This window comes from Rhipicephalus sanguineus, chromosome 2, assembly GCF_013339695.2.
Source record: "Rhipicephalus sanguineus isolate Rsan-2018 chromosome 2, BIME_Rsan_1.4, whole genome shotgun sequence".
Lineage (NCBI taxonomy): Eukaryota > Metazoa > Arthropoda > Arachnida > Ixodida > Ixodidae > Rhipicephalus > Rhipicephalus sanguineus.
The window spans coordinates 153,775,404-153,800,855 of record NC_051177.1 but is presented as its reverse complement, the minus strand read 5'-3'; the positions used below and the strand labels follow the sequence as shown (position 1 = coordinate 153,800,855).

The following is a 25,452-nucleotide window of genomic DNA, read 5'->3' as shown; positions in this document are numbered from 1 at the left end:
GGGTGTTGGTAGGGGCCGGGACAACCGGTATCAGCAGAACGAAAGCCTCCGAGATACAGAGGCGTTTCGCGACTTTATCGCTAGGGGAAGGGCGCATGCGCCGTGGAATCGTGAAAAGGGCGGATTGCTGGCTCGAAGAAGACAAGACCACTTGTCGATAGCCCTTGTTCTAAGATTTTTTCCGCCATTGCTCGAGAACACACTTGTGGTGCGTAATATCAGAATAAAAAGAAACGCGAGTACCGTTCTGTGCAGAATTTATATAGCGCCTCAATGACAGCGTTGGCTCGCTTGAAATGTTGGCATTCGCGTTCGATATGCTCAACAATTTCTTCTCCAGGGACGATCGGAACTCGCTGTTCAAGGCCATGATGGCGGCAGTCGTGTACGGGTCCAACATCGGCAGTAGTGGCACCTCTCGTGGCTCCCAGCAGAGCTACTACCTGCTGCATTTCCTGCGCCAGTAAGTATATACAGGGATGCGCGCTTGCCTGAAATGAGTGCACGTGTACACTCAAACCGTCTATAGTAAAAGGATTGGCTGCTGTACATCTCATGGTTTAAAAAATTAGCTTTAACTCTCCATAATTGCGCCAGAGCCATGGTGTTATAGCAAAACGCGGTAGAGAATCAATTGAGAGTAAACCTGCTAGGATGATGCTGCGTTTCTTAAAAAATTCTCATAATAAGAAAATTCGGTTATGATGTTGCGCACGATCAGTAATGTTGTACACTTTCTTTTGAAGGTTGCTAACCGACCTAGGGCGCATGCGCCAGTAGAATATTGGCTAAAAGCATCACGAGCCTGGAACAACGGTTATTTGGCATTTGTTCACATAACTTAGTGCTTTGAGCATTACGCCAATCTTTGGGCGGTCTGTAGCAATGTTCGCTCCAGAAAAGCAAAATGCATTCCTGTCGAAAGCACAGGGATTTCTATTTATTCGAGGTAAAATGTGCGTGGCTTGAAAGAAGCCACAGTTTTGCCGCAAGGGCGAAGCAACAAATTGGAATGTCACGCGAAGAACGGCAAGCAGCTCGAAACCTGCTGCGCGCTGCTCGAGCACAAAGGACGCACGCAAAGAACACGCACTGGGCGAGTGCGAATTAACAACTGTCACAGCTCGACACTTATACTCCTGTCACACAGGGCAACTTAAGTGCACTTTGAGCGAGTGCACTTCGCCGGTAGTGTCATTTGCACGCTGTCACACAGGAACGCTTAGTGACACTCGCTGCAAAGTACACTTGCCGGCAAGTGCGTGTCGCCAAACTCACTTCGCTGCGACGGAGTGTCTATCCTCGGCAGCAGTGGCTTGCAAATAAATACGCTTATGCAAAACACGACGATCATGTTATTTTTAAACCGTCGTTCTCGTTATTAGGAATACTGCCATGTATTCAAACAAATGATACTACAACAAAAAACCTCGATACTCTCGCCCTCGGGCAGTTTGCGGTCACGTCCGCTAGGAGTATGCGGGAGCACATGCCGTGCAATGGCCGCGTCCCTCACGTTGTTTACTTCCTTGCACATGTGCAGGTCAGTCATTCTTTAATCATTTGCGATGGCGTGTGCCACGGGTGCGACTTCCGCGAAGACAACGTGGTCCAACGCAGAGACGCCGGCGCTCATACGCCTTTGGGAGGAGCAAATGATTGCTGCCAAAACACGCTCCAAACGCCCGTCACCACTACGCGTCCCTTCTGCACCGGAGTCCGCCATTTTTGTTTTCGATTCGTCTTGGATATGATACTGTCTCGTCTCGGCTCGCGATGACCAGTGACGTTATGCGGTTGCAATATTTACTTCATTTACGCGCAAAGTTCATTGTAAATTATGTTCATGCCTATAATAAGCAATTAAACTGCGAGCATTGCCAAAAATAACAAATATACGTTGCGCTACTGAATCACCAATTGCCACTGCCATCATTTCCAAAGCACACTTCTCCTTCTCGTGTAGCAGCGCGCCGCCAAAGTGACACTCTGTGAGCGTAGTGCACTCGCTCAAAATGACACTAAATTTGCCAGTGTGACCGGGGTATTACAGCGCGCGACTCAAGCACAAAACAGGACGCATGAAAAGAACGCACAGGCATACATAGGACGAGCGCGAAGTAACAATTTTCACAGTTATTACTTCAACTAGACCCCAGTTTGGCTCTTCTAGCTAGCAGCCTACTCCTTTCGCAAACGCGGCCGCGCCAGCGAGCGGAGTGACCTTCGTGCGGTCTATAGCTTCAACGCAAACATTGCGCTGAAAGCAAAAGACGTGCAAACGTCACCCCTCAAGAAGTAAGCGCTCGAGCACGGGCGACCACGCCCTGCATGTCAAAGTACAAGTCGGAGGCGTGCATTCCCACTACGGTGAAGCACTAGAGAGTTTTAGAATTGGGGACCCAAGTATCTAGGGTACTCACGAAATTTGCGAGCCGCCAGTGCGGATGCGCCGAACCCATGCCCTCTTGCGCTTTTGCGCTCGCGTTGTTCCAAGACTCAACACTGCAAAACTAGCGTGGGTCGCCAGCTAGACGACGCAGACGCAGCGTGGGAACTACGCAGCATGACCCGTGCCTTGCATAATTTTAATTTCGCCACGTGCGGTGTCCCTTGCGTTTGACGCAACGCTGCCTGCGTTTCATCCAACTCTCAAACGCTGCTGCTCTTCCTAACACAAGAGCAGCCTACCCAACGTAGCTACAAGCGGGACGAGGGCCGTGAAAGCGCCCCGTCGGGTCATCTCGCGGGTGCTATTGAACACGCTGATGTACCTCCGAGCTCTGCGTACCGCCAGCGGTAAATGGTGTATATAAATAGCTCGCCATTAGAATGATGGAGGATGTATACTGCGTGGCGGAATTGTCTAACACAGCGCGCTGCGGAGCGAGGGGTCGCAGGTTCGAGTACCCGGTCAGGTGCTTCGAAAATATTTCTGCTGAATTATTTTTATATCTGACTTTTATTGATTGATTTTTTATTTGTTGAGATAACACTGCAGGCCTCTTTAGAGGCCCAAGTAGGAGTGCATACAAATACATACAACTGATGCATTATACATAACATACAGTTAGATTCATAAAAAAACAAAAAAAAAGAAACAACGCCAATCATTGTAACAACAAAAAAAGAGAAACGTAGATTGTATATACATGCGTATGCACAAAAACGCCAGACACTGTAACTGCAACAACAACAAAATAAGTAGAACAACTGATAAGTAGACAAACTAAAACTGGGTGCTCAAATACGCCTATGAGCTGTAAAATAAGTGCCAGCAAGGCAAAATACCACAGCTTTCTAAGCATTCATATTAGATTTTGCTAGTATAAAAATGAGCCAAATACTAAATAAAGGCAAGGTATGAGATATATAACACATACATACATATGCAGGACATGACGATGACGGCGACGGCAAAAACACGTCGAGAGAGCCCATATAATTATTGCAATAATAAAGGAAGTGTGCCATGTATGTATGGCTCCGCCGTAAAATCCCACAATCCCTGTAACTTTATGCAGCTGTCCCTATGGATATATAAATATAGCGTGTTGAGGAAAATAGCAGATGATTTACAGTACTGTGTACTCTACTAAGAGAGAGCGGTATGCCGTCCCTAAATGAACTTCACCTTGCATTGTGAATTTGTGCTTAGAAAATTGCAAGCGATTGACAATGATCTGCACACTGATATGGAATAGCTACATTATGCTGCATCGTTATTAAGTCGCGCACAGAGGAAGTTCAGCTTAGAAAAAAATGGCGAGCGCATAAGAGCAAGGCGTCCTCAACTATAGAATAGTGAGTGTCTCAGCGCCGTTTAGCTTCATATTATGGCGAAAGCCTTAGGTTTTGTCCACATGTCGCACATTGGCACATTTTGTTCGCATGACGTCTTTGTCTTGGGGTATAGGCGTCTCCACAATTGATATATTCAGATTCTGTATTGGCTGCAATTTTCCATAATAAATGGTTCTAACGTAAGTGTTTTCTTGCAAATACGGGGCATGACCACCAATTTCAAGGATGCAGTGAATCATTGGCATTCTTCTAGTTCATTATACGCAAGCTGGCCTATGTAAACAGAAGCTTACGCTTACGAAGAATGAGAAAGAAATGTAGAGGTCACTGTTCGAATACCTCCAGCAGTGCGCGTGCTAATCACGGTCAAGCGCACGTTCCTGCGTCTCGTTTGTCGTGCCAGTATAGTGACTTCGTTGCTCGTAACAAGTTCTCTCTGTAAATAGGTGAATGTCGTTAATACAGGACGTACAAGGGCGCGACCACGCTCAACTACATCACCTGGACAGCGTACTCGGCGCCGTCCGTGGTCGCATCGGCCGTGTTCCTGTGGTGGCACCTCTGCAGGCGATGGGTGCCCAGAGCGTGAGTGGACTTGGGAACATACATACTCTTCAATGTTACCTCTGCACCAGCCCGCCGCGATGGTCGAGTGGTTATTGTGCTCGACTGCTGTTCCGAAGGTCGCGGAATCGAATCCCGGTCCCGGCGGCCGTATTTCGACGGACGCGAAGTGCTAGATACCCGTGTGCTTAAACTTCGGTGCACGTTGAAGAACTCCATGTGTTCGAAATTTCCAAAGCCCTCCACTGCTGCCTTCTCTCATAATTTGTTTTGGGATATAAAAATTCTACTACTATTATCATCATCATCATCATCATCTGCATTTGGAGACGGTTTTGTACGCAAGGGCCCACTACTTAGGAGGTTGTTTGTGCACGCGAAAAGGTCCCCTTCAGGCATCGCGTACATATTTCTGGACGCGATTGGTCTTCGCCAGTTGCGTCCGGTGATTGCAAAGAAAAAGCAATAGATGTTCGGGTCAACACAACCCCTTCCACACTCAACTCGTAAGTTTTTTTTAAAATCTTAGTGGGCAGCGTATAATAAAGGATGACCGCTTTAATTCAAACATTACCACCTTTCACGGGATGTTCGGTATATCTCTAGTGCTATTGCTGGCAAAAAATTATTTTTTTTTCTAGAAATAGTTCCATCACAAATAATTAGCTTCGGCATTGACTTTGAGGTGGCAGTTCAATTCTTTTTATTGAAAACCGCAATAATATAAACTACAAGACAAATGTGCATTTAATTACACCGTAATTATCGTAATTCTCTACAATACGCACAAATCAACACCCTGTCGTCGTAACTTTCTTCAAACTTGTAACAAATTATTGAATATTCGACACATATTCCTGAACAGTCCATCTTATTTCGCGCTGTAAAGGGTGTTGCTTTCGATCAGTGTTGGCGGTAACGCGTTACAAGTAACGGCGTTACCGGTAACGCGTTACTTTTTTCAGTAACTTAGTAACGTACTCGTTACTATTTCGGAACTGTAACGGGTGACGCACTTTCGTTACCATTTTTCGGCAACGTGAGGTGTCACGTTACTCGTTACATGAATTCCAATTATCCGGGCAGTCTTACACAAAATTCAGTCGTCTTGTAGGAGCGCCTTTCTCGGAGCTCGCCCCGGCGTTATTTTGTTGCTGCTGCGGACTGCGTCGGCCCGCCAAGCGTTGTCAGAGTGACCCCGCACGTGGTCCTTTCTTTACGCGGGGGTAATTGCAATGGGGAGCGAATTCCCAAAATTTATTAAATAGATCTGCTATAGTTTCGGCTACCTTGCTATCGAGGTTCAACTTGTCGCTGATTGTCGATGAAGCGAAGTGTAATGCGGTCTTCGTAACCGTCAAAAGCGAACTGTCGAGATGTGCTCGGCTTGTGGACATCAAGACTCGGTGTTAGCTCCAGCGCAAAGGAGGATGACTTCTTCGGAAATACCTTCTGAACGTAATCGCCAACTGAAGATCAGCGACTGTCTCGGTACCTTTGGTGCCACATGGCATCGTCATGAGCGGGCTCAAGGAATACTTTCCGCGCGCTCACCAGCTCTTCCGTAAGTGAATACAGGAGTACCATATAGTGCGTCCGTAGAACTCCTATTTAGCGTAGGTGCGGACGTATTCGCTAATAAACGAGTCAAGCTGTCCGAATAAAGCTTTGAAGCGCAGCTGTTGCTTATATTCAGCAGCTTGTAGTTACATTAGGGAACTGCACCTGCAATACTCTAGCACTGTTTATCAACTTCGTATTCAAAATTAGTTTCGCTCCTTGCTATTTGGAACGGCGCCTACGTTTCTGGTTGTTGAAATCCTGAGCAAGCGAGGCTGACCTTGAACACTTCACATACGCAGTCGCAATATTTGAGGCAATTATGCAGGCCATATTGAAAAAAAAAATACTTGTTTACGTGCGCAAATATTTTCCCCCTGATTTATGCCATTTAAGCATTCCTTTATTGCTACAAAATCTGCGCATTTATTTTCGTAGTAGAAGCACGCCGTCACAATTACTGCAGGCTTGTTCAGCGGTGTTTTCATTGCGTAGAGCGTTGATGATGAAATCGGTCGCTTTGTGTTTAATACCCATTCCGAAAAATAGCTTCCCCATGTGCCACAGAGTTAGATGCAATCACATGTAACTATACAGGTAACTTTAGGCCACTAAAGTACTGCGAACATACGGCAGATTTCTGCAAATTGTTCTCGTTTAATCAGTATTTCGGGTAAGATTTTGGCTTGGGCGACAACTTTAATGTTGCATGTGAATAGGAGTTTATAAAGTCGCTGTTGTAGGTTATTGAGGTGAAGACGCCCAGATTATTATTTCCGACTATGGTGTAACGGCAGAAGTAACATCCGTTGCTTTTTTTCGGTAACGGTAACGGTAACGCGTTAACTTTTTTTTATGGGTAACGCAGGGCGGTAACGCGTTCCTTTTTACTTTAGCGTGACGAGTAACGTATTTAGTTACTTTTTTTCGGTAACGCATACAACACTGCTTTCGACCGACTCTTGACGCCGCAATTTTCCGAAAATCTATGCGGAGTATATAAATATGGGAAAGGAAAGTGGACGAAAGTAGAACTTGCCGCAGGTGGGAGCCATACAGGTGAATCCCACATAAGGCGAGTGGTGCTTTACCATTGAGGTACTGCGGTGACTATCCTCACTTAAGCTTTCTAAAGCGCTTTATTTAGGGAACAATATCAGGTCTGTGTGTAGGAGACAGACCCGAGTAGTCGGGGCTGAGGAAGCCTGCGCTGTCCGTGGGAACCAGTGCGTTGGTCCCGTTTATTCAAGGCAGTGAAATATTAGTGAAGTTTCTTGGCATTATCGCTCGAAGAAATAAATGAAATCAAATGCCCGTTTGTTCCTTCTACAATGTCTTGTCTAAGATGCTGACTCAGCAATTCAAGAACGGCAAAAAATATAAAAAAAATGCTCTAATACGACTTATGTGACGCCATTCCTGTTTTAATCTAGTAGGAGAGTCAGAAAGCTGCGATTTCTTTCTAACAATAAACAAAAACTAATATTGACGAAGCAGCGCAGAAAACTCACCTCCACTAACACATACCGAGTGCTTCAAGAAATGTGTCCAAAATCCTCAAAAATCAGGGAAATGCGATATTTGTTCAGTGCCTTTACATTTTTTCTGTAGCCACAGACATCTTAAGATGCCTAAAGACATCGCTTGGGGCAGTAATCAAGAAAGTTAAACTAACTTTTTAATTACTGGAGTTACGTGTTTATCTCCAATATGGGAATTGAAGTCCTTCATGCGAAGAACCCATTGCAGCTTTGAGATTTGGAAAACGTGGCCTCTAGCAATAATTGCCAAGTAATGAAATTCACCCAAATTCAGCGGCAAAACCGAAACCGAAACGCGGAAGAGCGCAACTGCCGTATTCTCCTGACGCGTCCAGATTGACTGAGCGTCGTTATATCAACCATCAACCGACTGCATTGTGTGGGGCTGCGCTTGCAATTATGGTGCACATACGTTATCCAACGCCCAAGAACTACACCTTTGTAATCGTTGTCTTGCAAAGTGACGTCATTCTGGTCGTCTGCTTGTTGCACTCATCGGTGCTTCGGTTTCGTTGAATTTGGTTGAAATTCATTACGCCACAATAATTACTAGAGGGCTTCAATTCTCCTATTTGACATAGCTGCCTAAATTCACTAATTAATAAAGATATTTAACTTTGTTAAACACTGTCCCAAATGATGTCTTCAGGCATCTCAAGATTCCTGGGACTACAGAAGTAATCGTGGAGGCATCTAACACATATCGCCATTTCCTGATTTTTGAGGATTTCGGACGCATTTCTCGAAACATCCGGTATAGCAGACACTCGTGATCCCAAACCCACCCACGACTTTGATGACTTTGATGTGTGACTAAATGCGCATAATATTACTGTCGCAGGTTGCAGAGTACGGCTTGGAACCACGACGACACAGACGTCTGCCATGTAAAGTACGCCACGATCAGGAGACTTGAGTAAGTGCATATGATGCTTTTCCATAGTATTATTGCCTGTGGTAATAATAGCAGCATTAATGATGGCGTGGATATTTGGCGTACACTTAAGACAAACAAACAAACAAACAAACAAACAAACAAACAAACAAACAAACAAACAAACAAACAAACAAACAAACAAACAAACAAACAAACAGAACGCTTCAACACTGAGCCTACTACCTCGGGGTATAACTGTAAACTAAGAGATTTGAGTGGAAAGAATGTAGGTGTGCTAGGTACATAGTGCTGTGTGAAAGCATGTATACTGGAACCGTGCACATAGTGCTGTGTTAAACTGTGTATAAGGGATGTCCCAGCTATAGGTTTAGCCACCTTGAAGGAAAGACATGCAAAAACTCGTACAATATACAGTTATTTAATTTATACGTTGTTTCTTCCTCTCAATACACTGTCACCAACAGTACTATGTTTGTGCATGAGTGATTTGGCTAACCAGATAAGAAGAGATGTTAAAAAAAGAACACATTAGTTAACGTTAGGCTGGACACCACCTATCTTTAAACGTTTTTGTTATGGATAGATATCTTTCTGTTCAGAAAACTCTGCTTAATATGATATCAGAAAGATAGAGACAGAAGAAACGATACGACGGATAAGCTCTTGTTTCGTCTCTTCAAGTAACTTAGGTGTTGGCACTTCTGTCTGGACATGCGATTTGAACGTACTTACAATTCTTAATATGTTGGCTCGAACAGTGACAAGTGGCGTCGTCATAAGGGCTCCCACGAAACTGCGTGCGGTTTGTCTATGAGCGCAACTGCGACTCCAGAATATGCAGGAGAATAGATCCGCCGCCACCTATTAAGGCGAAAGCCTTAAGTGATTACGTTGGCGCTCCTCTCCGCGAGAACTGCGCGCGAGACTTTGCGAGGCTAGTCCGCCGCGGTGGTATAGCGGTTACGGTGCTCGGCTGCTGACCCGAAGGTCGCGGGTTCGATCCCGGCCGCCGCGGTCGCATTTCGATGGAGGCGAAATGGTAGAGGCCCGTGCACTTAGATTTAGGTGCACGTTGAAGAACACCAGATGGTCGAAATTTCCGGAGCCCTCCACTACGGCGTCTCTCATGATCATATCGTGGTTTTGGGACGTAAAACCCGAGATAATATTACTTTGCGAGGCTTTTCGAGACCAGTTCAAGAAATCCACGTCACCTTGTCTGAGTGAGCGGCGTATGGAGAGGGAAGGGCTTGTAGTCACGTTACAGATCGAAAAAATTTGTGACGTCATCATGATGTCATACGACGACGTTAAAAAATGATGGCATCAGCTGACATCTGGGCCGACCCCGAAGGTACTGCGACGTAAAGTAGGGTGGTAAAAGATTCAGGGAGGGCGGCGGTGATCATGCAATCATCTGAGAACGTTAAGATAATTTAATGCCAGTCTCTCAAACTGCCACTAGTTATGTCGTGCAAGAAGTCGAGTCCGATAGCGTAACTGAATTCATCACTAAGCGTAGTGCAGGCTTTCACCTTCAAGTATTACAATGTGAAAAATGCCGCAGTACTTCTTTTGTACAGAACTTAGCGGGAAAAAAAGCACTTCATTTTTTTTCTCTGCACAAGTGATGAAAACATGAAGGCACTTTTTTCTATCTAGAAGCGACAGAAGCAAGCTAGTGTTCATAATTTTCTGTAATGAGCTTTAAAGGGACACTAAAGAGAAACAATGAATAGGTTTAGATTGATAAAGTGTGCTCGGAGAACTCTTGTGTAATTTATTTCACCACCATAGGTTTTTATTAGAGGAGAAAACCAAGTTCAAAGTTTCATTTTTAAATCTCGCGCCGAACTTTGTAATTCGTGACGTCAAAGATTTCAAAGAGCATGTAACGTATTTTGGCGCCACTGGCTCGACGAAACTTCCACAAACTCGTTATGTCAAGTCTCTGGCCCCCGGAGAGGACAATGTACTTCGATTTAACCGATTAGAAACTACGTAGGCCCAAGCAGGCGCCGTCAAAAATATGTGACGTCACGGCAAATGGTGCGGAAATTCCAAGGTGGAGTCGCCACCTGTATTTTCTTTTTGCGCGTTTTCTCGCTTATTAAGCGTCTTCTCGCAGCAAGCGTGCTGTTTTTGGTATCGTGGAAGACTACTTTACTAATGCGAGAGAAATCGTTTTGCTATTTAGTGTCCCTTTGAGTACAACATGTGAATGAGATTAAAGAGATGGGAAAGACCAGGAAAATCTGGGGCCATATTCTCAGACGATCACTTTCGGAGATATCACCAAATTGTCGCTTTCCATGCGCGCTGATTAACTGATACGGAAGACCTGCAAATTTACAACGCCATCAAGTTTTTCTGACGGCGTTAGTTTTCCGACACATTGCTCTACGGTGATCTTGACATGCCTTGAATTAACGAGCACACCTTTTCACCGTCGATTGGTGGTAGAGTCTGTCATTTCAGTGACATGAATGGTGGCTTCTTCTCATGAAGTTAGGCATGGACCGGTCATGTTGAGACGCCACGGAAGGGTACCGTTGCTGATAGCTGTGAGTACGCCGTTTTAAGGATTAAACAAAAACATTCAAAAATTAAATTGCGCTTCCGGTACTAAACTTCCTGGATCCCTCTTGCAATGTCCTAAAACGACCCGAACAATGCATTGATCATCCTTCGTCGGGTGATCAATGCGTGCTATGTATATGATCATCCTTCGCCGGATGATCAACGGCGCGCTATTTATATGCACCATATGCCGGTGGCGGTACTCAGAGATCGGGTTACATCAGCTTGTTTTCGTTATCACTAGCGAGATGGCGCGAAGGGCTCGAAGTGCGCGCTTTAAAGGTTGTGGCCCCACACGTTGAGATGAGCGTGCGCATCTACAGGGCGTGGTCGCTCGTGCGTGCGCGCTTATCTTTTACGTCTTGCGCTCTCATCGCAAGTTTGCTTTGAAGTTACAGAGAGCACGAAGGTCACTTCGCTCACTGCAGCGGCCGCTTTCGCAAAAGAAGCGCGCTGCTCCCAAATAAATAGGTTACAACTGTGACAGTTTGCGCTCGTCCTGTGTATACTTGTGCGTTCGTTTCGTGCGTCCTCCTTTGTATTTGACCAGCGGGCTTTAACTGTCGAGCTGTGACAGTTGTTAGTTTGTGCTCGTCCTGTGTATGTTCGTTCCGTGCGTCCTTTCTGCTTGAGCAGCGCGTTGCGAGTTTCGAGCTGCTTGCCGTTCTTCGCGTGACATTACAACTTGTTGCTATAGCATTCATTGCTTCGCCCTCGGGGCGAAGCAATGCACAACAGACGGTCAACTACGTCTGTGAAGACTCGTTTTACTTTCGTGTTATACCGATTTCTATGACAGAGGGATCAGTCATGTTTTTTCTACGTCATCCTTTTTCGTACGTCGATTCGGAGCTGTTAGCATCGTCATCATGTACGCTACAGCCACCTCGCTCAGGCTTCCGTTCTTGTATGCTGCATTTCACGAACATCTTACATTTATTTACTTTGTATTTCCTTCAACACATCTCTCCTGACTCTGTTCCCTTCTACTGATTGAACAGGCACAAGTCTTACGAGACCGTGGCAATAATTATGATGGTGGCCTACGTCAACTGTTCCCTCGTCGGCCAGGATTGGATTAACATTAACGACGATACCAGGTAACCAGTTCCCTGGTAATATTATTTACAAGGCGTATAAACGTGCGCGATGACATTTGATGCGATATGCAGCACTGGATACAAACCACTTGCTCAGACCATATATTTCTCAAAGGAAATAACACGGTGACACGTGTAGTAAGAGGTGGGTGTGGTGTAGTGCAGTCAAACGAAAGATAATCATTAGCATTTGTTGTAAAACCATGTTGAAAAAAATGTGTGCATACTGAAACAACAATTTAGGAGGCATGAGTCCGTGCGCCAGCTGTATTTGTTTTTATCATATAGCTATTTCCAGCTTTTCATTATCAGTAAACGGTGGGTTCTGTTGACATATGTATCTACGGGAACACTGTGATTGCCAAATATTTGCACCATCAAGAGCTTTACCAATTATGTAGTAAGGTAGGAGTGGTTCGTGGAGGAAGGTGAAGAGTCGGATGGCATATCGAGACGCTAGCGCGTTGGTGCCCTTGGCAAAAATAAAGATGTCTGGATACGAGCCAACACCACGATGTGATTGAGGCAGGCCATTGTGAGGAATCACGAAATAATATTAACCATGGGGGTCCTTTAATGTGTACCTGACTGTATGTGCGTGGGTGTTTAGGCGCTACACCTGTTAGAGTGCGGCAGCGATGGCCGGGAACTGAAACCGTGTCCACGAGCTTAGCAGTGCTGCACATTATATCCTCACCTAGATGCACCATCAGCATCGATACCATCAAAGAACGACACGATACCATGGTGAAGCCTTGCGACTTGTGGCACCGCAGGAGCAATATTTCTTCAGTCATACGGTTTATTACCCCAATCCCAGCGTTCATGGGAATCCTTTCTATACGTCACCGTGCAGCTCGGTTCGCTCGGAGACGGTGATGGCGGGCCTGACGTCACTTGCCTTCATGGTTCCTACGAGGCGTAGCCGCGGCTCTCTGAATGCGGGTGTTCTCTCGGCCGACGTGATCCAGACTCGCATGCCCTGGGGTGTGTTCCTGCTGGCCGGAGCTGGATGCGCCATGACACTCTGCTTTGAGGTACGAGGTCACTCGTACAGTGGCTTTTGCTCCTTCGGGAGGCATTAAATATATTCAGCTCATCTGCATTGGTATAGAATACTGGACACTGCACTATTTTCCTTGTCGGTCCCTTGGTTGAGAAGACATTTAAAACGACAGTTTCTTCCAAAAAAGGAAAGCCTGAAAAGCGTTAGTACAGTCAAGCGCGATTTGAAGGTTATCGCGCAAGCATCAACCAAGAACAACAGCGCCACTGCGCAGAACCCTCTTTCGAGGAGTGGAGGTATGAGGCAAGCTTCCCTCACACTTTTTGCTGAAGGCACTCCCGTCCCAAGATGGCGCATTTACATGTCTTTTTTTTCTGGTTCAGGTAGCAGGTACTGGTGGTATTCAGCGATATGTGTTCTTCGGTGTGGTCAGAATTGGACACTCTGAAGTTGCATTTGGCGTGTGTAACGGCATTGCTGCCGAGACCGAAAACATGGGCCACCCCATGCAGTACTCTGAAGAGCATCAGATTTGTTTACCGTACGCGGAAGTAAGAAGCGATCAAGTCTGCGCTTGTCGCAACGAGTGAAAAGTCTATGGCCAATTTAGCAGCATTGTTTCCTCCCGCCTCTTGCTACGGCATCAAATAGAAAGCGTGCCGAGTTCGTCGTGGGGGCGATTGTGTTAGCGTAGAACAGCCTGCGAGGGTGAAAAGAATGCCATATCTCGATTTTTCACTGTTACGAAGCGGACCGCTAGGCCCCTGGGACGCGCGATTACCTTTGCTTTGCGCTAAACTGTACAACTATACACAAAGTTTCGTAGTTTTGTAGCCACTTATTGGTAAGAAGTGGCAGGACACAGATCGTTGTCAGTCACAATAATGACTGTAGTAAGGAAACGAAGTGGCACAGGCACAAATTGAAGGCTATATAAAGCGCGGCAGATATTCGCTTTCTAACTAAAAACGCATCCTGTCGCACACCGAAGGAAGCACATATACTGAACACTTCAGGAGCGCTTTTCCCAGGGCAAACGTTTCGTTCTGCCGCATCGCGCGTGTCTTTTTCTGTCACTTCTTTGAGACTCAGCGGGCCGGAAAGGAGCTCGTACGGAGTCGCCACTCTTCAATTTCCTTCCATATCGCACGCAACCACGCGTTTAGCGATGACTATGCTGCAGCGCAATGCCAAGCCACCGATGCCTTTCGCAGGCCTAATATGCGACCAATATATGCGTCCAATATGCGCCAACATGCGCAGACATAATCTGCGTCCAATATGCGACGCCCAGAAGGGCGTCGCATATTGGACTATATATTGGGCTATATATTGGGCGCAGAACTTGGTCGCCATCCGGCGGCCTGTTAAATGTGATTGAACACCACGGCCGTACTAGAGGGAAATGCAAAGTGTGCCGTGCTGCCCCGGTAGCCCGGCCGCGATTGTTCTCGGGATGAGCGCGTGAGCGGGTGAACGCTGTTACAGCCAGGTGAGGCAGGCGCGCGTGGCAGAGCTATTTTTGGTTTTGATTAGCGTGATGCTATGAGCGAGGCCGACGCTTATCCGACGCTTGCGCTAAGGTCGCCACCTCGGGGTGTGTTAAGGCATTGACAAAATTAAACTTCCATTGAAAACGCGCCGAATGGGACGGACGAGCTAACGCGTTGCAGGTGCTAATCGCGGAGGCCACAGCAATAACGAATTACTTTACTTTACCGCTCCCAGGGGGCAACACCAACCCGCCGACCGGGAGAGTGGTAGATATAAAAGGCGCGTTTGCAAAGCTTCTAGAGCCTGTGGCCGCGGCGCAGTGGATAGCGTGCCCGGCATGTGTTGTTGCAGGACAGAGCGGTGGTGGGTTCGACGCCCGTTGACGGAACCTTTTTCTTTGCCATCTGATCCTGTAAATTTTTTCGACGCCATTTCCGTGACAGAAATACGTCACTGAAGTCTTGGTGGACCCCAGCATAAAACACTTTCGTGTTAAAACATGGTGATCTCTCAATAGGGCCGAAATGAACGTAACAATTCCCACTGCTGTAAAACGAGATGCACCTAAGAAGCGAAATTGGGGTACTCTTGAGTTTAGCCTTCAAGAGTAGAACGCGTTAGCGTAATCGGGCACGCTGCTAGCAGTCTTTCAATGAACTCAATTTTCATTCATTATCCGGACAGTTCATTGGCCCTTATTCTAGGCTATGCTCCGCTATCATATGTGTTTGGGGGGGGGGGGGTGTAAAACCGTGTTCCATCGCGGCGGGTGGAGGGGGTTAGTCCTTGTGTGGCTTGGGGGTGCGGGGGAGGGGGTAAGCGCTGCTCTGGCTTGGAGGGGCCAAGTGCCCCCTTTGCAGCCCCCTGCCGACACCCATGTCTAATATAACTCGTACCCTAAACCAGAACAACCGATTTTTATTTTCATGAAGGCTTTTTATTAATATTCGGGAAGCCGGAAGTAACTGCTCGAACGGATAGGCTCGGTACCAAGGAGCATTAATTTTTTTAATCCTCCTTGGTCGGTACCAAGGAGGATAAGAAAAATATTGTGGCAGCTTCGCACTAGTGGTGCCAAGCCTGAAAGAAAAGCAGAGTTTGGCGGCCTTCCTTGTTTCTCTTTTTCTCTGCTTCTGGTATGCTTTTTTGTACCTGTTTCTTTCAGCTTCTTTATTCCTCTTTCTATTTCCACTCCCATTTCGTTGCACTAAAGCTTATTATTCACCCCCTCCTCTTCTACCTCCCCCCTCCTCCCATCGAGGCTGTAGGGGCAACGTGGCGATTCGACTCTGTGGCAGCGCAGACGCATGCTTTTTCTTTGGCGCCATGTAAGAGCGTGCTACCTCGTCTCCAACGTTGTGAAGATTCCGCAAGTACCAACGGCGATTCTCCGCCGTCTAGTGTTAATGCAGCAGATAACACTGCTGCATTAAGTGCCGCTGAAAGGCAACAACGTCGACGGACGAATGTCGCGCAAATGAGTGCTTTGGGGCAGAGACACGCCAGCGGGAAGCGGAACGCCGTCACGCGTTCACGGCACGAGCTACGAATTCTGCCTCTCGCGTTCCTGAAGCGCTGTGTAGTAGTGTATACACGAGCAGAGGTGTAGGTTACCCAATTACTGGACAGTACGCACCTTGCCATTTCTCTCCTGAAATGTTGACGCTTTCCATGAGCGCATGTCGTTGCGCCAGTATGTGCTTGTTGATACCATCTTTGCGCAGGATTCACCATAAGCTTTGTCCGGGTGTACGCTAATCGATTTCAGCTACCACACAGGTTTAATCATGATCACTTACGTTAGTCGCCGGATGGAGATGTGCCACCAGGCGTCACCGTAGGTGCAGCCGCATCGAACGGTGTCGCCAAACACAAACATACCTTGTGGAAGCTCATGTATAAATGTTCAATAAATATTAAATTATTGTCAAGACACGTTCAACTTCCGTGTTAAACCGACTCGTATGGTGGATGATCTATGTTTCTTTTTATATAGTAAGAGGCGTATGTAAGAAGTATGACAGTCAGTAGATTTGTACACGTTACAGAAAATAGGTAACCGATTACAATTAAAATTACTTCCTTTTAAGATATATTTTATTACAGTGATCATTTAAAGCCCCAGAAATGTAACTGAGCAATTACAGAAGTGTAATCGATTATTTTTGCGTTACTCTCCTTCAAAATGTTTTTCCCGTAACACATGACAGAAGTTTACTCAAACTGCAACGAACTACTGTAGCTTGCATGGTAGAGAGAAGGCTGGAGGCTTGCGTGAAGGATGAGCGGACACTCTGAGCTCTGTGAATAGGGTTGCACGTTAGCTTTCAACAGGAGTTGTTTTTCAAATTTGTGGTCGCTGATTCTTTCGTTTCCTCGTGAAGAGGTCATGCAGTTGCTGCACTGAACACATTATCAATGCGTGCGCTGCAGGGAAGGGCGGTATTATAACGTAGGAGCACCTTGCGCACCAGCTCGTAGTGGCTCGGTGCTTCGATGCTAGTGTCCATGTGCACTATAAAGTGTCCCACTTCGCTGTTGCTGGCGCTCGGGTAAGGCGAGGCAGGTAAGGCCAAGGAAAAGGTGAAAAAAAATAGGCTCCGTCAGAACTGGATGGGGGGTCCCTACAGAGCGGTCCCATATTTTTCGAAACGAGAACTGCCGTAGAACACTGGTTATAATTTGATTTTGAAAACAAAAAGTAATTGGTTATTAGTAATCAATTACAAGAAAATGTAAGTGCATTACCCAGAACGTTGCAGATTCGAAAAAGTAACCGAGTATATTACAAGAAAATGTTGTTGACTTCAAGTAATCGATTACTTGTAACTCCTTACGTACTGTTTAGAAAAAAAATTATTTACACTATGTACAAAGCATAAATTATGCGTGACATATCAGTGTTCAGGGATACATTCACATTTTCACTAATTTGCATCGCAAAAACCAACACTTTCGCATAGGGTGAACAGCAGAAGTCTGATCAATATAACAACAAACGCACATAGCTCACAAGTGACACAATAGGGAATAGGGTAAATGGGTAGGTGTACATAATTTTCCATCGTGTACATCATTCAACTCGGTGGTATATTCACCAGGACATGAGACACCAAGGTGGCGAACACAGATCGAAAGGGCGAGGAGACAAGCACATCAACTCCGACCCGACGATGCGACCTAGCATCATGTCGGCCGAAAGAATAAGTTGGACCCGTTCATGCTCAACGCCACAAAACGGCATGACCAATGGCGCAGAAGCTCGCGCTCCCCCAAGAAGAATATCTCCTCAGAGAGGAGCGCGAGGATCTCACGCCTCATGCGCCCCAATATCGGCCATAACGCACGTCGGCGGCAATTCCCAGCGACGGCTTCGCAGCGGTTGCGCCAGAAGCTGAACAGGCCGGCGGCTAGTAAGAGTGCCGCGAAGCACCCTCGTGGGAACCAGCCGCCGGACACGAATCCTCGGACACCCTGTCCACGAAAACGAGCATGAACCGCGCGCCAAAAAATGTCGGGTGGTCTCAACCATGACGCAGTTGGGGCAAGTGTAGGTGCGTACCACCTGCCACCATTGCAGCCGATCTCGAGTGGGGAGCAAGCTCCAGCCCCATCGCCAAAGTCTCGAAGGTTACCCGGCAACGCCGCTACGGCCATGTGCTTCCGCGGGCGACTCATTACCGCATGCCGGTGCCGGAGTACCAAAGGCTGCACAAGGGCGGCCATTGTGTCCACCACTTTCGCTTCGGCTACATCAATATCGGGGCGAGTAGGCTCTAGACGGCGGTGGAAGGCTACGAGGGCACGATACACAGTCGTTAAATGGGAGGACTGCGGACCACAGTTGATAGGACCAGCGGGCACTAGGACACGTAGGGATGGGCCCAGGTGGTAACGCGCGAGTGTCTGCGCTGGCGTACCATCATTATTTAAAACGCGGAATAAAGTGCCGAGAGACAGGATGGAAGCCGTAACGGCCACGTAGGGGAACGCGAAGCCTCCTCGGCTGCGCGGTTGCGCCTACGTGGGGCGCGATAATTCCGTACCACCAGACGAAAAGAACGAGGTGATTAAACGCTGAAGTTTCTGTGAAACGCGGAGCGGGGGTTTGACGGTGTGACATAAGTACCAAAATTTTCCGAGGTCGACCGATTGCGACAAGTACCGGCGTTCTAAAAGGCGAAAATCGAAGTGCTTAGCAGCGTCTATGTTTTGTGTTAGTTTGTATATTTGCCCAGATATTTTCCAGTATACCGAAAGCATTGTGACACCTAGTATCTCCATGGTGGGGGACCATCGCAAAGGCAACGTGATGTCAATACGTCCGGCAGGGTTTCCAATGAAGAAATGCTGACTTTTTCACAAGCTTAAAATAGCACCGAAAATCACAACGAAAAGGGACAGGGCATTCAGGACGTGCTGCAGTGACTGTTCGTCGTGTATGTACAGAGTAATATCATCGGCATAGGCAGTTACATTAACTTCAGTGCGGCCAGGGAGGGGTAAGTCACGGTTATGTGAATCTCGTTAGATAGCCCTTAAAGAGGGTTCTAAGGTAAGGACGAATAAGACGAGGGAGAGAGGACAACCCTGACGGACTCCTCGTGTAACCTGGAATGGGCGGCTGTAACCTAGAATGAACGAATGAGGCGGATGAACTTGGCAGGAAAACCGAATGTTTGTAAGACGTTGAATAAATAGGTATGTTCAACGAAGTCGAAACCTTTTTGTAGCGTTAGCTACACTTGCCTAGCCGGAGCCGATTTCGCGTGGGTCATCATGAGCCGTGCTGCGCATGCGCGAGGATGAGTGTGGAGCCGGCATCTCACGCGCACTCGCGCGCGGCTCGTCGCTGCTGGTGGTGGAGAGCGGAAGGAGTGGCGTCGTAGCCGGGCAGACAGACTGGCGCCAGCGTGCGCGACTCGCCGCTGCTGCTCTGCGCATTCGAGAGGGGTGACGTCGTAGCCATGGCGCGCGCAGCTATTCGCCTTCGCTGTGCAGTCGCCGTCTGGCAATGCGCTGGTGCCGCCTGATAGCGCCTCTGACTGGCGTTTGCAGGTGTGTAACGCCATGGAGAAGGAGAGCGCAAATGCTGCTCAACGGCGCAGAAGAGCCGAGAAGCTTATGTCATGGGATCCCGAAGTAGTTGCCTGGCAATTAGCGGTTCAGCGTACGAAGAATGTACAGAGGAAGGCTAAACGTGCTGCGGAGACACTGGAGGAAAGGGAGGAACGTCTAGCAAAGCGGCGTCGCCAGGATGCTCAGCGACGTGCCCGACAACCTCTGCATCAGCAACAACAAGACGCCGTCGATGACGTCAAGGCTCGCCGATCGACTGCCTATACTGTGAAACTTAGCGAAAGCGCCAGTGCGACTCGGACCTTCGAGACGGACTTCGTCAACAATCCGTTTGGATACGTGTGCGACGTGTGTGAACGACTATGGCACATGAAAGACTTGACGCCGCTAAGTAGTGCCATGCGTGAAACGTTGAGTTTAATGGCGGCGCCTGAGTGAGGTGAAACCGTGGCGCGGGTTTGTACAACGTGCAAGAACTTTCTCGTTAAGCAGAACATTCCGCTCTTTAGCGTTACCAGTGGGTATCGTTACCCGGCCATGCCGCCAGGTCTACCGGTTCTGAACCTCCTTGGTTCTGAACGATGTGGCCGAATGTGTGTCATTGGAGCAGCAGTAAACATGACAATCAAGCTAGATCCTAGACAATCTGGAAAGCTCAGAATATTCAGCTGAACCTTTGCTAACGCTACGTATATCCTGGCATAGCCGAGCTAAGCCACTGCAAATTTTTTCTTGATCTAAAGAAACCAGTAACCCCTGGGCGCATCGTCCAGTGGTGTACTGTATTATGTCACGTGTCAGCCAGGTATGACTATGAATGCCGCGGCCTGGAATGGAACAGACTTGGTGGGGAGCTATTAGCGACGGAAGAGACGACTGATGCGGCGCACCAGAATGTTAGCGAGGAGTGAGAACACTGAGAAGGGTGATGGGGCGCAAAACTTCGGGTCGCGTAGATTGGGAGTCTTTCTTGGGTATCAGTGTGATACGGCCGCTACGGAAAGAGTGCGGGAGGGAAAGATCGTGGAAATAGCGCCTGATGACACGCGACAAGAATGGCCAGTAATGGGCCAAAACTCGATGTAGAACTCGACGGGGAGGCCATCGGGTCTAGGGGCCGGACCCTATTCCATTGCATCTAAAGCGTCTTTGATTTCAGAATCCGATGGTGGCGATAGGAGAGTGTTAGAATCCGCGTTGGAGTAACGGGGTAAATCTTCTAAGAGGGGGTGCAAAGAACCCCCTGCGGCAGAACTTACGCTAGTAGCTGACTGAGCCACAAACTCAAAGTGGCGCGTGAAAGCCTGGAAGTCGCGTGAGCCAGTTGCGGCTTGAGCTATAGCTTGCAGCGTGTGTGCAGGCGAGCCGCACGGACGGATGAGCGCCTGGCGTGCATCCCGGAGGACCTCAGGGTGTGCACATGGCGCACGTCTACAGCGCCAAGCTGCCGCCGAGAGTGAAGAGGCGCGCATGATACGCTGGTACCTGTCTACTATACTCGCGGACAACTTTTCTTGGCAATGAAGCGAAGGCTACGGAGCCACAATGCACGTATCCTACCGCTAATTAATGTAGTCCCACAAGTGCGTCCGTATTTTCTGCGTGAGATATACAAAATACTTCATTTTGTACGTGTCGCTTTTTGAGACGGAACGCAGCGCACACAAGGGAAATGTTTGCATTTATTTTACTTTATATGTTGTCACTCTGCGTTTTTGCGTGCGTGAAGAAGTCACGCCTTTTACCCGTACGTTAGACGCTAAGCAGCGTTTGTGTCGAAGTGCAACGCTAGCCATCACTTTCCACGGCGTTACGAGAGGCGAGCCAACCGACTACTTCGCGTAGCATATATCTCAGACGCTCCCCCCCTGCGTTTTCCCTTTATTGCCAAGAAAAGTTGTCCGCGAGTATATCACTGCTTGCTATGCACGTATGACGGGAGAGGGGCAAGGGTCTCAGTGGCCAATGCGGATTTTCTGCATTAAAACGTTAGCGTCCTGCGTCACACGAGCCCGACGCACTGCAATGTGACGCCATTGTTCTTAGAGATCCCAGTCAGTGGGATTTGCGCCATAGTGATACGTGTAGTGCTCGGGACAACTCTGGGCTGTCTGAAAGTCTGAGGACGCGGCAATCCAGACTCCATGGCCTCTGAACCGCCGGCGTCCCCGCAGGCAGGTGTAAGGTCAGCGCAACTGGGCGGTGGTTACTTATATACACGGGCGTACGTGCATGGCCTCCGAGATGGTGTACGCGCGGCGGGTTTTTCCAACACCACCTAGATAAGTTCAGGCCTCTTCACTGCCGCCGTGACGTCACGCACCTGGCCCGTCGAAGCGCGCGCGCGCGAGCCGCTGCGGCGCGGACGCTTCCCGCGCGGCGGCCACTACAGATGAGTAAAACATTAATTTCTGCATTGCCGCGATATAGGCATAGAATATAAAATTTCTGAACGAACGTTATTTCACATCAAGATGAAATAGTGCTGTTCCGCTCCATCTCGGCGGACGTAACTGCTTCAGATTGCACTTAAAAGAAACGTACACAAGTCCCGGGCACCTGGCAAAATATTTATTACAATGTAAGTACCATGTATCACAAGGAACATACGAACTTCCAGCTTTTAGCAGTCATATTGACATCTATGACTACATTGTGCAACACAAAAACCGAAACTGACAAGATTAAGCAAAAAAAAAACAAGGCGCTAGATTATTCGTTATAATGTTTCAAAATTTATCACAGTGAAAAACTTTTAGCATCTGGTACAGTCATATTCACAGCCGTAATCACATTATGGGGCAAACAGAAAAACACAACTGCTCTTAGAACGAAAGAAACTAGCTACTGGAGTATTTATTACAATGTATAAAGTGTATCACAAGGAACAAACATTTAGCATTTGGAACAGTCATATTCAAAGCCATATTCACATTGTGGGACAAAAAGAAAATACGAACCGGCCAGCTTAAAAAAAACTAGCAATTAGTAAAGCTTGCTTCATATTTTAGCTAAGGGGCCACTAGCAAAGTTTACTGTAGCGTTAGCAACTTTCTTTGCTTTGTACAGGCTTTTTCTTTCATGACACTGTCATTCCTGCAAGCGACATAGTTTTTTAGAAGCGTGTTGACAGCTGGTTTTAGAATGTTCTTGAGTACGGTATCTGGATGGTGGCCACTTGCACACATGTCCAACTCCTCGCCATCGCTTAGTAGGAACTGCATGATGCTCAAGAGGACCATCCTTTGGTTGGCTTCTGCATGAAACCGCTGCTCCTGTTCCTTACTGACAAGGGTGCTCTAATACTATCTTAGTGCCAAGAACAACATTAACAACAAAAGGCTGCGGAAACTTCAAGCCGCCTCTGCTCATGCTGTCAATGAGTACGTGCTCACTTTGCTGCAGTTCTCGGTCAGTGATCATGAGCTGTGACTGACAATCCTCACATGGCTGACGTTTAATTGCAGCATGCGCACAATAGCCTGCAATGTATGCCAACGCAGGCACGTCAGTTTGTGATGCCTTCAGGTCGCTTTGGGTGAGTTTGATGGCATACTTTGCTATTAGCATCTCGGCATCAAGCTCCTGTTCCTTAGGTGCCAATGACAGCGGCATGTCTTCAAGCTTTAAAGTGTCCTGCAAGCGAATCTTTGTCTCCGCTTCGAATACTTCTGTGATTGACACATTGTAGTGAGATCCACACATTTGGCGGTACTTCCCGAACCTGGCCTCAAGGCAATCTGTTTGAAACTTCCCCAAAAGGACGTACCTAAAGCCCAGCTCATCAAGGCAATACCGTGACAGCTCAATCAATGAATACGTGCTTAGCCGGAGAGCAAAGTGGGTCTCCTTTGTCAAACCTCCAGCCGTGGTTCCCCTCCGGCTCCACCTGTCAAGCCAGGTAATGAACTGATCAAGGTACTGAACTTGCAAACAAGACATATCCTTCACAGGCTGCTGATAAACATCACGTAGTCTGTGCCCCTTTTCTGGAGTCTTAACATTTACAATGCTCCACCACCTGACAATCAAATCAATAAAGGTGGCCGTTTCCTGCAGTGCAGCCAAATGCAATTTCTGCGCTTCAAGTGACAAAGCTGATGACACAAAGCTGTTAAAAACTTTCAACACCAATTTCACATTTTGACGCTCTAGGTGGCTTGGATAAAGTGCTTTATAGCTCAGACCATAGGCAACCTTTGCAAGCTTGCTTTGTTCACCCTGGTACAGCTTCCTCAAAAAAGTAAACGAAGCTTTTTGGTCCTCACCACTTCCACAGCTTTCAAAAGGAGGATACAAAAACGACTTGTCATCATCCTTCTGATTGAGCCAATTGTTGCGTATACACTTGAGCAAGTGAACAGTGTCCACAACATGAAACAATGGCTGCTGCGGGTTGGCAGGATGAGGAAAAACAATCCCTGGCTCATTTTGCTCGCTAAACAGAGACATCATTTTCCTGTTTATGGCATTGTTGTCTGTTACGACCGCAACAACATGCAGACCAGCACTTTCAAGCCTCATGATTAGTGTCTTTAGAACATCATGCAGCTCCGTTGCTGTGATACGAGTTACCGGAAGGATATGAGCAACATCTTTATAAGATGAAAGCAAAGACTGTACCATGAACACGTGCGCTGTCTTTGCTGGTTCCGCACAATGCGCAGCAAACCCTGTTAGGCAGCCACCTTTATATTCAAAAAACTGTTGCAGGTGTATTTCATCAAGCATGACAGTCACATTTTTTTCATGAGGCTTCAGAATGGTTGCTCTGCGCTTAATGTACCTCAGAAAACCTTCTTCGCACTGCTCTTTCGATGGGCTCACATCATGTGCAGCACAAACTCGCTTGATGGTAGTGTCATGCGGCAAGACAAGCTTGTTGCTGTGGCGAAAAAACTTGTAGGCATGTGGAGAAATTGTGTGCAATATACTGCTAAAAACTAAAAGCTCTGCAGAATACCGCACGCCATTGCTCTTCTTTGTCAGCAGCTTGCACTGCTCCTTCAGGAAGATTAGTGCGTCAGCCCTCTCATCATCATGCAGCTCATCATCACAAATGTCATCCAGCAAGGATAAAACAAGCCTAAGCACTCCTCCCACCTTGTCCTCCTGTTGACGGGCCTTCTTTCACAATATCGCTCCACGCTGTCTAGAAGGTTGTCCAGCACACGGACATCACGGACTTCGTCAGGAATGCACACATCATCCGACACCAACGGAGCGCACTTAAAATACACGGAAACGGACAGATCCTCTGTAACCACCACAGATACAAGCATCTCCGGAGCTTGCAACGCCGGTTCGATGTGGGCGACGATGAGGCACGTCTCGCAGGCTGTTGTACACCAAAACTTCTTATTTGGACGCTCGTTAACCCGAGAAATCAGTTCACCCAGATTACAAACTTTGTACTGTTTTTCTTCTTTTTCAAACGCTGCTTGGGACTCGTGTATGGCTTTCTGGAGTAGCTCATTTTCAGTCCGCTTCCTTTTCAGTTCAGGCTCTTCTCGCGACGTGCGCGAATTCGAGATATACGAAGGGCAGTCTGGAAAAATGGCTGGGAAGGCAAGGCGTCTGGAGTCAGCCGTGTCAACTTCATAGGAGCTTCAATGGTTCGTCCATCGCAGTCCGTATACGTTGACGTTGTGCGCAGGTGTTCCGACTTGAAGTGACGCTCGCAAACCTGCGCGTGACCGGAACAAAAAAAAAAAAAACACCAATTAGAATCTCCTGGGATAATTACGAGAAATCTCGTTAATTCTGAAGGGGTACGCTCGATGCATCTTACCTTGGGGTCCTTCAACAGCCTCACGTCGACGTCGC

The 25,452-nt window shown here is 47.5% G+C and overlaps 1 protein-coding gene across 1 annotated transcript in view; it reads left to right on the top strand.

The window, feature by feature from the left end:
• Nucleotides 1-345: 345 nt before the first annotated feature.
• LOC119383815 (solute carrier family 13 member 5-like) overlaps nt 346-25,452 on the top strand; it is a 50,776-nt gene continuing 25,669 nt past the window's right edge. The window contains exons 1-5 of the mRNA XM_037652106.2: nt 346-463; nt 4,270-4,389; nt 8,311-8,385; nt 11,949-12,047; nt 12,904-13,084. Of these exons, the coding sequence (XP_037508034.1) occupies nt 369-463; nt 4,270-4,389; nt 8,311-8,385; nt 11,949-12,047; nt 12,904-13,084 (570 nt within the window). The 5' untranslated portion in view covers nt 346-368. The remainder of the gene's footprint in view (nt 464-4,269; nt 4,390-8,310; nt 8,386-11,948; nt 12,048-12,903; nt 13,085-25,452) is intronic.